This window comes from Aegilops tauschii, chromosome 1 (assembly GCF_002575655.3).
Source record: "Aegilops tauschii subsp. strangulata cultivar AL8/78 chromosome 1, Aet v6.0, whole genome shotgun sequence".
NCBI classification, from domain to species: domain Eukaryota; kingdom Viridiplantae; phylum Streptophyta; class Magnoliopsida; order Poales; family Poaceae; genus Aegilops; species Aegilops tauschii.
This window is the reverse complement of record NC_053035.3, coordinates 351,418,597-351,431,019: the sequence shown is the minus strand read 5'-3', so window position 1 is coordinate 351,431,019 and position 12,423 is coordinate 351,418,597. Positions and strand designations below refer to the sequence as shown.

Genomic DNA, 12,423 nt, shown 5'->3' with positions numbered 1-12,423 from the left:
AGTCGAGACCCGATTAGATCCATGCTCTTGTACATACATTATACACTACTAGATGTATAATTTCATTAAGCAGAACAAAGAGGTTCTAGTCTAATCATTAGCCTAGGTTTTCAACTTCTTTTTTAGGGTTTTATATGGTAGTGTTATTTCTTATAAGTTGTTGTTTTATTGATTTCAGAACACTTAATTAATTTTGGTTGTGTTTTTTAGACTACTATGCTATGTTTTTCAACATTTTCAGTTTTCTTTTATGTCTAAAAAATCCCTAGTTTTGAAGGGTGCCAATTGCCATTGCCAACTAATCTACTGAATTAATTAAGTGTTGTTGATGTTGTTGATTATCAGAGATGGGTGGAGGCCGCCACCGCAGGCTACGCTCTGCCACTGTGGAGTACGAGTTGGAAGGTTTCGAGTTCTTCACGATCATACTTGAGAATTCCTCCAAGAGGCAGGTATATAAAAGGAGAGATATCCCCTTCACCCATATCTTTATCATAACTATGTTGTTTGCTACATAACTCCTTGACCCACGTTGCAGAGGCTGCCTGACACTTTTATGGAGATGCTGGACGGCCATCGGCCAAAGCATGTGATGCTGCGACAGGCCGGCACCGGGCTTCGTAGGCATTGGGATGTGGAGGTGGTGATCAGGAAGGACCACATGTACCTGTGTCGTGGCTGGGAGCAGTTCGTCCATGCCTACGACCTGAGGCATGGGTACTTCCTTGTCTTCAGGTACGACGGCGATGCCATGCTCACCGTGAAGGTGTTCATCACGACTATATGCCGCATGCGCTACCAGGACGATGATGATGCCAGTACGCTCTGCCTCTTCTTCCTCTCCATTTGGCTTTGTCTCACACTGATTGTTAAAAAAACTTTGTTGCATTTGGTCAGGCAATCGGAGCAGCGGCAGTGACTCTGGCTACAACACTAGCAGCATCGAGTTTGGCTAGAGCGAAAGCAGCAGCGAGGATGATCCAGAATGGAGTGGGGAAGAAGAGGAGCAGAGTGGGGATGAGGAGGTGCTAGCTAACGATGGGCAAGAGATGGTGGTGGCTGAGGATGACCTAGCGATGGTGGTGGCTGACGATGGGCAAGACATGGTGGTGGATGAGGATGACCTAGCGATAGTGCTGCCTGAAGATGGCCTCGCGATGGTGGTGGTGCCTGACAATGACCTCGTGATGGTGGTGGCACCGGCGATCCCACAACCTAGTGACATGACCATGCCAATTGTGGTAGAAGACTACATCCCACTGCCTCGCCGCTCTAAGCGCATCAGGATGATGAAGGAGAAGGAGAAGGAGGAGTGAACTATGCCAGGTTTGTCAGATCTCCAAAATGATCTATACTTAGCTTTGTTTCCTCTGAAATGACCTAAGTTAGCTCTAATATGCTAAGTTATCTCTAATATGCTTAGTTACCTAGGTTTGCTCAATAATGACATACACTTGGCTTAATTGTGTAAAAATGGCATAATTATGCTTAGTTAACTCAAAAATGGCATAATTAGTTAAGTTAGCTCCAAAATGACCCATTTAACCTATGTTAGCTCCAATATGATCCATTTTACCTAGGTTAGCTCCAAAATGACCACGTTTACCTAGGTTATCTCCAATATGATCCATTTTAGCTAGGTTAGCTCCAAAATGATCCATTTGACCTATGTTAGCTCAAAAATGGCATAATTACTTATGTTAGCACAAAATGACCTATACTTACCTTATTTTCCTCCAAATTGACCTAATAAGCTTAGTTAGCTAAAAATGGCATAATTACGTATGTAAGCTCTAAAATGACACAAATAAGGAATAAGATGAAGAAAAACAAGGAAGAGGAGAAAAAGAAAGAATAGAAGAAGAAAAAGAAAGAATAAAAGAAGAATGAGAAGGAAAAGGGTTAAAACCTTCTTCTTCTTCTAGTGTTCTTCTTCTTCTTCTTCTTCTTCTTCTAGTCTTCTTCTTCTTCTTCTCCAAAATGACCTAAGTTAGCTCTAATATGCTTAGTTACCTAGGTTAGCTCAATGAAGACCTATACTTAGCTGCTTTATATCAAAAATGGCATAATTAGCTAGGTTAGCTCCAGTTTACCTAAGTATGCTTACTTCTTCTAGTCTTCTTCTTCTTCTTCTTCATTTTCTTCTTCTTCTTCTTCTTCTAGTCTTCTTCTTCTAACTTTCTTGTTTCCCATTTTGCAGATTTCATTTACTTCACGGAAGCTTGCATGGATGGAGTGCTTCTTTCCCTTTCTGCTTTTATTTTGTATCGATGAACTTGCATGGATGGAACTTCTTATATGGATGGATGGATAGGTGTTGGATGAACAATGTGAAACTATTGTAATATGTATGGATGGAACTATGTGTTGGTTATGTATGTATATATGATGAAACTTGTGTGTTGGATATGTCTGCTGTGAAATTTGTGTGTTGAAACTTTTGTGTTCAAGTTGAATGAATTTAAGAAAAAACAGAAAAAACAGGGGCCATACAGGCTCTTTGCCGACTGCTGGCAGATGGCAAAGAGCTTTGCCATCAGTCAGCGGACGGCAAAGCTGCCATGTGGCAGCTACCTGTGCAACCTGGGGGCTGGCCTATTTGGTTACTTTGTCGTCCGTTGGCAGACGACAAAGCACACCATTAACCCCCTAATGCCCCTAAGCTGCCACGTGTGCCGTCCAGGACCTTTGTCGTCTGTTGGCGGACGGCAAAGACCATTTCATCTTTGCCGTCCGCCAGCAGACGACAAAGAGCCCTTCGTTGTAGCCTATTCTGCCGGACCTGTTGCCGTGTGCTGACGGACGGCAAAGGCCTTTGCCGTCCGCCAGGCATGCCTTTGCCGTCCGCCATGGTGGACGGCAAAGTTCCTGATTCCTGTAGTGCCATATGCTTTCATCACCTCATCAAAGCGTATATTCCAACTCCGATATGCTTGCACCAGTCCATAGATGGATCGCTGGAGCTTGCACACTTTGTTAGCACCTTTAGGATTGACAAAACCTTCTGGTTGCATCATATACAACTCTTCTTTAAGAAATCCATTTAGGAATGCAGTTTTGACGTCCATTTGCCAAATTTCATAATCATAAAATGTGCCAATAGCTAACATGATTCGGACTGACTTAAGCATCGCTACGGGTGAGAAGGTCTCATCGTAGTCAACCCCTTGAACTTGTCAAAAACCTTTTGTGACAAGTCGAGCTTTGTAGACGGTGACATAACCATCAGCGTCAGTCTTCTTCTTGAAGATACATTTATTCTCAATGGCTTGCCGACCATCGGGCAAGTCCACCAAAGTCCATACTTTGTTCTCATACATGGATCCTATCTCAGATTTCATGGCCTCAAGCCATTTATCGGAATCTGGGCTTACCATAGTTTCTTCATAGTTCGTAGGTTCGCCATGGTCTAGTAACATGACTTCCAGGACAGGATTACCATACCACTCTGGTGCGGAATGTGCTCTGTTCGACCTACGAGGTCCAGTAGTAACTTGATCTGAAGTTTCATGATCATCATCATTAGCTTCCTCCCTAGTTGGTGTAGGCATCACAGGAACGGATTTCTCTGATGTGCTACTTTCCAAAGGTACAATTACCTCATCAAGTTCTACTTTCCTCCCATTCACTTCTTTCGAGAGAAACTCCTTCTCTAGAAAGGACCCATTCTTAGCAACAAAGATCTTGCCTACGGATCTGTGGTAGAAGGTGTACCCAATAGTTTCTTTAGGGTATCCTATGAAGACACACTTCTCCGATTTGGAGTCGAGCTTATCTGGCTGAAGACTTTTGACATAAGAATCACATCCTGAAACTTTAAGAAACGACATCTTAGGTTTCTTGCCAAACCACAGTTCATACCGTGTCGTCTCAACGGATTTAGATGGTGCCCTATTTAATGTGAATGCAGTTGTCTCTAATGCATAACCCCAAAACGATAGTGGTAAATCGGTAAGAGACATCATAGAATGCACCATATCCAATAAAGTACGGTTACAATGTTCGGACACAACATTACGCTGTGGTGTTCTAGGTGGCGTGAGTTGTGAAACAATTCCACATTGTTTTAAATGAAGGCCAAACTCGTAACTCAAATATTCGCCTCCACGATCAGATCGTAGAAACTTTATTTTCTTGTTACGACGATTCTTCACATCACTTTGAAATTCGTTGAACTTTTCAAATGTTTCAGGCTGTGGTTTATTAAGTAGATATACCCATACCTACTCAAATCATCTGTGAAGGTCAGAAAATAACGATACCTGCCGCGTGCCTTAACACTCATTGGACCGCATACATCGGTATGTATTATTTACAATAAGTCATTGGTGAAGGAAATATGCCCTAGAGGCAATAATAAAGTTGTTATTTATATTTCCTTATATCATGATAAATATCTATTATTCATGCTAGAATTGTATTAACCGGAAACTTAATACATGTGTGGATACATAGACAAACCAGTGTCCCTAGTAAGCCTCTACTAGACTAGCTCGCTAATCAAAGATGGTTAAGTTTCCTAACCATAGACATGTGTTGTCATTTGATAAATGGGATCACATCATTAGGACAATGATGTGATCGACAAGACCCATCCGTTAGCTTAGCATAGTGATCGTTAAGTTTTATTTCTATTGCTTTCTTCATGGCTTATACATGTTCCTTTGACTATGAGATTATGAAACTCCCAAATACCAGATGAATACCTTGTGTGCTATCAAACGTCACAATGTAAATGGGTGATTATAAAGATGCTCTACAGGTATCTCCGAAGGTTTTTTGTTGGGTTGGTATAGATCGAGATTAGGAATTGTCACTTCGAGTATCGGAGAGGTATCTCTAGGCCCTCTCGGTAATGCACATCATGATAAGCCTTGCAAGCAATGTGACTAATGAGTTAGTTGCGGGATGATGCATTACGGAACGAGTAAGGTGACTTGCCGGTAATGAGATTGAACTAGGTATAAGTATACCGACGACCGAATCTCGGGCAAGTAACATACCGATGACGAAGGGAATAACGTATGTCGTCATAACGGTTCGACCGATAAAGATCTTTGTAGAATATGTGAGAGCCAATATGAGCATCCAGGTTTCTCTCTTGGTTATTGACCGGAGAGGTGTCTCGGTCATGTCTACATAGTTCTCGAACCCGTAGGGTCCGCAAGCTTAACGTTCGATGACGATTTTTATTATGAGTTATGTGTTTTGGTGACCGAAGATTGTTCGGAATCCCAGATTAGATCATGGACATGACGAGGAGTCTCGAAATGGTCAAGAGGTAAAGATTGATATATTGGACGATAGTATTTGGACATCGGAATGGTTCCGAAGCGTTTCGAATACTTATCGGAGTACCGGGAGGTTACCAGAACCCCCCAGGGAAGTAATGGGCCACATGGGCCATAGGGGAGAGGCAAGGCAGCCCACAAGGGGGTGGCGCGCGTCCACCCCCATGGGGAGTCCGAATTGGACAAGGGGAGGGGGCGCGACCCCCCTTTCCTTCTCCGGAAAAGGAAAGGGGGGTCCGAATTGGACTTGGAGTCCTAGTAGGACCCCCCCACTTGGGGCGCGCCCTGGCCGGCCTCCTCCCCTCTCCCTCCTTTATATACGTGGGAGGGGGCGCCTCCTTGACACACAATTGTTCCAAGCTGTGTGCGGCGCCCCCTCCAAAGTTTACGCCTCCCGGCATATTCACGTAGTGCTTAGGTGAAGCCCTGCGCGGATAACTTCACCATTATCGTCACCACGCCGTCGTGCTGACGAAACTCTCCCTCGACACTTTGCTGGATCAAGAGTTCGAGGGACGTCATCGAGCTGAACGTGTGCAGAACTCGGAGGTGCCGTACGTTCGGTGCTTGATCGGTTTGTTGGGGAACATAGCATGCAATTTCAAAAAAAATCCTAAAATCACGCAAGATCTATCTAGGAGATGCATAGCAACGAGAGGGGGAGAGTGTGTCCAAGTACCCTCGTAGACCGAAAGCAGAAACGTTATGTTAACGCGGTTGATTTAGTCGAACGTCTTCATGGTCCAACCGATCTAGTACCGAACGTACGACACCTCCGACTTCAGCACACGTGAAAGTGCAACTAATCCGTGGGTGGTTTTGGTAATTCTTAACAACATATAGCTCATTGAACTAATATTCTTTCAAGATAAAGTTTTCAGAAAGTTCAATGATTGGCATGGCATGGACTAGGAATGTGGACCCCTCAAAATTCTAAGGACACGTATTGGCAAAAGCTTAGGACTCTACATTTTCTTTTTAGTGATCCAAGATCACACTGAGTCCATAGGAAAAGCCAATACTATTAAAAGGGGATGAGGTGTTGCTTAATGGCTTGCTTGCTTGCTCGAAATGCTTAGTGATATGCTCCAAAATCCCTCAACCACTTTCTCATTTCCACATATGTCCTAAACCTAAAGTTAAACTCGGCCCAAATCAGGAGATCACAGGATGATCAGAAGCCACTCCATCAACTTGCTTCAACTGTTTGATGTGCCACGGAAGTTCAAAGTGATGAGCTTGATAGTTGAAACTATCAAGGGAACTGGAGCAGACCAAAAGGGATCATGTGGGTATGCTCCACACATTCAGATGCTCATCAACTCCAAGATGGGCAAAGGCATGTATCTGTTGGATAAAGAGCACCTTCCCTTGAGATCTGATCGTGAGGACAACACAATTGTTATGGATGCTTTAGATCCTACATCAGTAGAGGCTCAAGGATCGTGAGGATAGGAGTGACAAGACCACTACTGATGCTTATCAAAGGGTGCCCAGAAGGTAGAGGTCTGCAGCAGTGCCAGTGACAGACACTAGAGCTACAATTTCAGCTCCTGCAGCCACAACCTTAGTTGCCCCTTTAGTTGCAACTCCACCAGCGCCTACAACCTCTTCAGATGCCTTTGTTGCCGGACTCCTCTCCACGCCACCTCCCGAAGATCAAGCTTAGAGAGCCGCATAGCACTATGCATTTTCAAGTTTTTTGGTAACTTGTTGCCAAAGGGGGAGAAAGTGTATAGATCATAGGCTTCGAGAGAAGAGCTTTGCTTCTTTTTGCTATCTCTTGCTACTTATTTGCTTGCTTGTTTGCTTGAAACTTTATCTATGTGAATGTGAGATAGTTGTATGGTCATGTGCTTGATCATATCATACCTTAATGCTTGTGCTTGGATGATGATATTCTCTATCTCTCATGTATGATCATTCACATCTTATCTTGGCGATAAGTGAAATTTCATATTCTATCATTTTGAGCGCTCCACCAAGATGTATGTGACATGGAAGAGTAACCCATGATCCTAATCGATTGTGCATTTGCATTCAAAAGCAAATTTAAAATAATGCACAAATTTAGGGGGAGCTCTTGCTTATCACATACTTCTCAAAGCGACGATGTATTTCATTCTTATTATCATTTGTCGAAGCTTTGATCTACATGTTGTCATCAATTACCAAAAGGGGGAGATTGAAAGTGCAACTAATCCCTGGGTGGTTTTGGTAATTCTTAACAACATATAGCTCATTGAACTAATATTCTTCCAAGATAATCTTTTCAGAAAGTTCAATGATTGGCATGGCATGGACTAGGAATGTGGACCCCTCAAAATGCTAAGGGCACATATTGGCAAAAGCTCAAGACTCTACATTTTCTTTTTAGTGATCCAAGATCACATTGAGTCCATAGGAAAAGCCAATACTATTAAAAGGGGATGAGGTGTTGCTTAATGGCTTGCTTGCTCAAAATGCTTAGTGATATGCTCCAAAAGGCCTCAACCACTTTCTCATTTCCACATATGTCCTAAACCTAAAGTCAAACTCGGCCCCACCGATTTGATCTATCCCGCGCCACCGAGTTCATCTGACATAGCCATAGCCAGAAACCCTAATCAGTTCGGTCTCACCGATAGGGATCTCGGTCTCACCGAGATGGGATTGCAAACTCTCTGTTTCCTTTTCATAACGTTTCGGTCTTACCGGGATGAGCGATTGGTTCCACTGAGTTCGCAATGCGAACTCTTTGTTTCCTTTTCGTAACATTTCGGTCTCACCGAAATGAGCGATTGGTCCCACCGAGTTTGCCTGACCAACTCTCTGTTTGCCTTTTACTGAAATCGGTCTCACCAGTTCATGTGACCGGTCTCCCCGAGATCAAGTTTTGCCCTAACCCTAACGCATCGGTCCCACCGAGTTGATCATGTCGGTCCCACCGAAAATCCTAACGTTCACATTTTGAACTGAATCGGCCGGACCGAGTTTCATTATTTGGTCTCACCGAGTTTGGTGAATTGTGTGTAAAGCTTAGATTTTGTGTGGAGGCTATATATACCCCTCCACCCTTCCTCCATTTGTGAAGAGAGCCATCAGAGCGCGCCTACACTTCCATCATTCAATTTCTGAGAGAGAACCACCTACTCATGTGTTGAGACCAAGACATTCCAATCCCACCACAAGAATCTTGATCTCTAGCCTTCCCAAGTTGCTTTCCACTCAAATCTTCTTTCCACCATATCCAAATCTGTGTGAGAGAGTTGAGTGGTGGGGAGACTATCATTCGAAGCACAAGAGCAAGGAGTTCATCATCAACACACCATCTATTACCTTTTGGAGAGTGGTGTCTCCTAGATTGGTTAGGTGTCACTTGGGAGCCTCCGTCAAGATTGTGGAGTTGAACCAAGGATTTTGTAAGGGCAAGGAGATCACCTACTTTGTGAAGATTTACCCAAGTGAGGCAAGTCCTTCGTGGGCGACGGCCATGGTGGGATAGACAAGGTTGCTTCTTCATGGACCCTTCATGGACTCGCGCAGCCGTTACCCTTTGTGGGTTGAAGTCTCCATCAACGTGGATGTACGATAGCACCACCTATCGGAACCACGCCAAAAATCTCCGTGTCTACATTGCGTTTGCTCCCTCCAAACTCCTCCCCTTTACCTTCATATGCAATGATTTACATTCCGCTGCTATACTCTTAGAATTGCATGTGTAGGTTGATTGCTTGACTTGTGCTAAGTTGCTAAAATCTGCCAAGACTTAAAATTGGGAAAAGGCTAGATTTTTATTTGGTCTAGTAGTCTAATCACCCCCCTCTAGACATACTTTTGATCCTACAAGTAGTATCCGAGCTTTGGTCTCCATTTTCCTTGATTTCCATAGCTTTGGTGATCATAGCCTTTGTTTCACAACCTAGGAGAGTATGGCGTCTAGCAAGGGAAATTACCACAGTAGAGGTCCTTACTTTGATGGTACTAATTTTGCTAGTTGGAAGCATAATATGAAAATGCATATTCTTGGACATAACCCTGCCGTTTGGGCTATTGTGTGTACTGGTTTGCAAGGTGAATTCTTCGATGGGAGAGAACCAAATCATGAAGCAACTGCGGAAGAGTTGAAAATGCTGCAATACAACGCTCAAGCTTGTGATATCCTCTTCAATGGATTGTGCCCCGAAGAATTCAACAAAATCGGACGTCTTGAGAATGCAAAGGAAATTTGGGATACTTTGATTGATATGCACGAAGGTACCGAATCCGTCAAGGAATCCAAATTGGATGTGCTTTAAAGTCAACTTGATAAGTTCAAAATGAAGGATGGTGAAGGTGTCGCTGAAATGTACTCTAGGCTTGCTCTCATCACAAATGAGATTGCCGGCTTAGGAAGTGAAGAGATGACCGACAGATTCATCATCAAGAAGATCCTAAGAGCCTTGCATGGAAAATATGATACCGTGTGCACATTGATCCAAATGATGCCAAATTACAAAGATCGCAAGCCAATGGAAGTCATTGGTAGAATTATTGCTCATGAGATGTCACTCAAGGATAAAGAAGAGGTTCACAACAAGTCTAGTGGTGCTTACAAAGCCTCATGTGATGCTCCTACATCATCAAGTGAGAAACATGCCTTCAATGAGGAATTGAGCTTAATGGTGAAGAACTTCAACAAGTTCTACAAGAGTAGAAGCAAGGAAAGGAGTTCCAAGTCAAGGTCCTATAATGACAAAAGATCTTCTAGTCGTGAGCGTAATTGCTACAATTGTGGAAGACCTAGACACTATTCCAATGAATGTACGGCTTCCTACAAAAGAAGAGAAGACTCACCTAAAAGGACAAGCAAACGAGAAGAATCACCTCCAAGAGAGAGAAGAAGTAGAGATGATCGCTATGAACGAAGAACCTCTCGCAGAAGCAAGGATTCGGAAAGGAAGGACAAGTCATCAAGGAGCTACACAAAACGAAGACATCAAGCTCATGTTGGTGAATGGGTATCCGGTTCCGACTCCGACCACCACTCCGAGAGAAGTTGTCACTCCGACTCAGAATATACTCAAGATGAAGGTGTTGCCGGTCTAGCACTTGTGACAACCAACTCCTATGACATATTTGACTCACCGAATGAAGGAATTGGAAGATGCTTCATGGCTAAAGGACCAAAGGTATCACACCGAGAGTATGTTGATTTCAATAGTGATGAAGATGATTTGCTAGGTGATGATGATTTACTTGTTGACAACTCTAGTGATGAAAACTATGATGAACTTGCTATTAATCATGCTAATCAAGATAAAATGAATGACAATGATAATAAGGAGATTGAGCGTCTAACTAGAGAACTAAACACTCTTCGGTTAGCTCATGAAACTACCTTAGAAGATCATCGAGAGCTTTTAAAGACTCATGAGAAGCTACGCTTTGAAAAGCTCAACCTAGTGTAAGAGCATGGGTTCTTAAAAGCGATCAATGGTGATCTTCATAAGAAAAGTTCTTCTTACATTGCCAAGCATTTACTCTTGTCTACTTACATGCCACAAGTAAAATCTAGCAACAAGAGTAAGAAAGATTCTTCTTCTAGTAGTAACAATAATCATGCTAAATCCAATATTGTTGCTTCTAGTAGCTCTTTTGATTCCACTAATGATTCTCTTAGCCAAGTTACACTTGAGCAAGAAAATATCTTATTGAAGGGAATTATAGAGAAAGGTGTTTACAAGAGCCTTGCCGGGAGTAAACAATTTGAGGAAATTGTACACAAGCAAGGAAGGCACCGGAAGAATGAAGGTGTTGGTTTTGAACGAAAGTTCAATGCCAATGGAGTTGAGTGGGAAGAAGATCAATACCCCAAGACAAAGTTTGTTCCTCAATAAGAAAAGTATGATCCTACTTCCTTCGAGGGGACACAAGCTCAAGATGATCTTCCACCACAAGACCACAAGCTAAAAGGCAAGGACAAGCTTCAAGAGGAGATTGATGCATTTGAAGAAGCTCCAAAGGCCTTGGTCAAGTGGGTTCCCAAGTGTACATCAAGTTCTTCTTCATCAAGTACGACTACAACCCCAAGGATTCCCATCAAGATGATGTGGATCCCGAAGAAGAAGAACTAGAGTGTTCTTGAGGGTGACTCCGCCAACATACTTCACTCATATTCATTTTGGCAAGGACAAGTGCAAACAAGTCCCACATCTTGCACTAGTTCAAGGAGTCACAAACCCTCTTGTTGGTAAGTCAAGGGACAAGGTAACATAATGCTTTCACGGACATCATCTTGTGTGTACTTCACTCTATGTCTATGGATATCCTTGTTTGTTCCTTGTGGGACTAACCCATGTAGGTATTGAAAGTGCAACTCACTCCAATGGATTGCTCCAAATGATGTACATCAACTTTGAGCATCCACATCTTCAACATCTACATGAAGTCATCATCGACAAAACCCAAGGTTAGTTCATCCCTCTTAGGGGGATATCACATCTAGGGGGAGCTTTACTCTAAGAATTGAGCTAAAGCAACCCTAATGGTGTGAACACAACAATGCTTTATGAAAAAGTGGTAAACCCACTTGTGCTTAAACAATGAGTATGACCTATGATCAAATGTTCTCATTTGACTCCTAAGTCAATATACTCATATATAGATGACCTAGTCATCGCTAATTGCTTGATAGAAGCTAGAGTGTTTATGCATGCTTTGCCACATATTTCATTTGCCATTTTATTGTGTGAGCATGTTGATTGCATATTTTTCTCATTCGAGGACATCCATTTGTTGCTTTGATTGTTTGGTATTTTTTTGCCAAATGGATGGACAAGAATGCCCAATAACTCCCTCTAACTATCTATGCTTTTCTCGTATCAAACTCTATTCATGCTACATCACAAAGTTTGATCAAGTCAGATTCAAACCCTCTAGGTGAGGAGCACTCAGAGCCATCGATTCGTCATACACTTAAAATTCCAAAACCTCTCTATGCATTTCGGTCTGACCGATTCATCCCTTTCGGTCATACCGAGTTCATTGAGTTGATCTAGGTTTTCAATCTCGGTGCAACCGATTCGAACAGTTCGGTAACACCGAGTTGCAGTAACCGCTTGTGATTTTGCATCTCGGTGCCACCGAGTTGTTCCGCTCGGTCACGCCGAGA

General features: G+C 42.9%; 1 protein-coding gene across 1 annotated transcript; it reads left to right on the top strand.

Annotated features, from left to right (window-relative positions):
- The first annotated feature begins 347 nt into the window (after positions 1–347).
- On the top strand, positions 348–956 carry LOC109736714 (B3 domain-containing protein Os03g0212300-like). Its single transcript, XM_020295923.1, has 3 exons — positions 348–452; positions 539–818; positions 898–956. The coding sequence occupies exons 1-3, from the start codon at positions 348–350 to the stop codon at positions 954–956; spliced, it is 444 nt and encodes a 147-aa protein (XP_020151512.1).
- Positions 957–12,423: the final 11,467 nt, after the last annotated feature.